The sequence below is a fragment of the Perkinsus marinus genome, assembly GCF_000006405.1.
Source record: "Perkinsus marinus ATCC 50983 genomic scaffold scf_1104296937184, whole genome shotgun sequence".
Classification (NCBI taxonomy): Eukaryota; Perkinsozoa; order Perkinsida; family Perkinsidae; genus Perkinsus; species Perkinsus marinus.
Window position 1 is genome coordinate 2,305 of NW_003213867.1, and position 931 is coordinate 3,235.

At 46.3% G+C, this 931-nt stretch overlaps 1 protein-coding gene across 1 annotated transcript in view; it reads right to left on the reverse strand.

The window, feature by feature from the left end:
* Pmar_PMAR013604 (hypothetical protein) overlaps nt 1-158 on the reverse strand; it is a gene marked incomplete at both ends in the record, with an annotated part of 387 nt that extends 229 nt beyond the window's left edge. The window contains one exon of the mRNA XM_002783085.1: nt 33-158. Coding sequence (XP_002783131.1) covers nt 33-158 — 126 coding nt within the window. The remainder of the gene's footprint in view (nt 1-32) is intronic.
* Between the last annotated feature and the right edge of the window lie 773 nt (nt 159-931).

Here is a 931-nt window from a genome sequence, read left to right on the forward strand (position 1 = left end):
ACTCCACCATCAAACCACATACCATCACCCACCTGTATAAGACACGTAAAGCCTCGATAGCTCTGCATATTATGATGCTCCAAATCAATAGCCACTTCAGGTGCCTCCGCCAACTCGTCCAACATCTCATCCACCAACTCGACAGTATCAACCCACATCTAGCACCAACACACTAATAGTAAATCAGCGTCGAAATATATATTCGCTTCCATCAGCTTAAGTTATTAAATCACTCACTAATCATAGAATGTTTACACACGAATTAGTGCAGCAGTGTACAGAATTTCATAAAATTCGAAATTTTCACTCTTCCCCCGACACACGTATGTATCACCAGTTCAGCCTCCTTATTCGGCAGTTGTGGTGAAGGCGCCTCAACCATGCCGTCAACCTCCGCATCAGCCATCTCTTGCCAAGTCCTTATCTCCTCAGCATATGCGTGGGGTAACGGGTCCGTTGATACAACTAAAAACACCCTTCACCGCGCCACTAAATTCATCACACATTGAAAGCATACACTTCTCCGACCGATATAAATCGACATCTCACTCCACCGAAAAATGCCTTTATAAATTTCACAACGCCAGCGTTCGATTTCCATCAAAGCCACCAACGTCAATACCTACCGCCATTCTGAGCATCTATAATCGCCTTAGGAACAGGCAGCTCGCTATTGTGTTTAATCGTCAACCTCGGTACCTAAACATGAACCTTCACAAAGACGTCCTCGAGCTGAGTGGTCGTTATCATCGTACGAATCTCGGACGATAGTTATCAACCAGCTCCTTGAAATTATCCTGAGGCCGCCACGAGAGCTCCTGCACCTCACCTTCACGCCTGAAGCCTCCATCCAATCCTGATAGAAAAACCGTAAAATCACCACCAAACCCGAGAGCCTCCACTGACCGGTTCAGAACCACACTACCGCTTC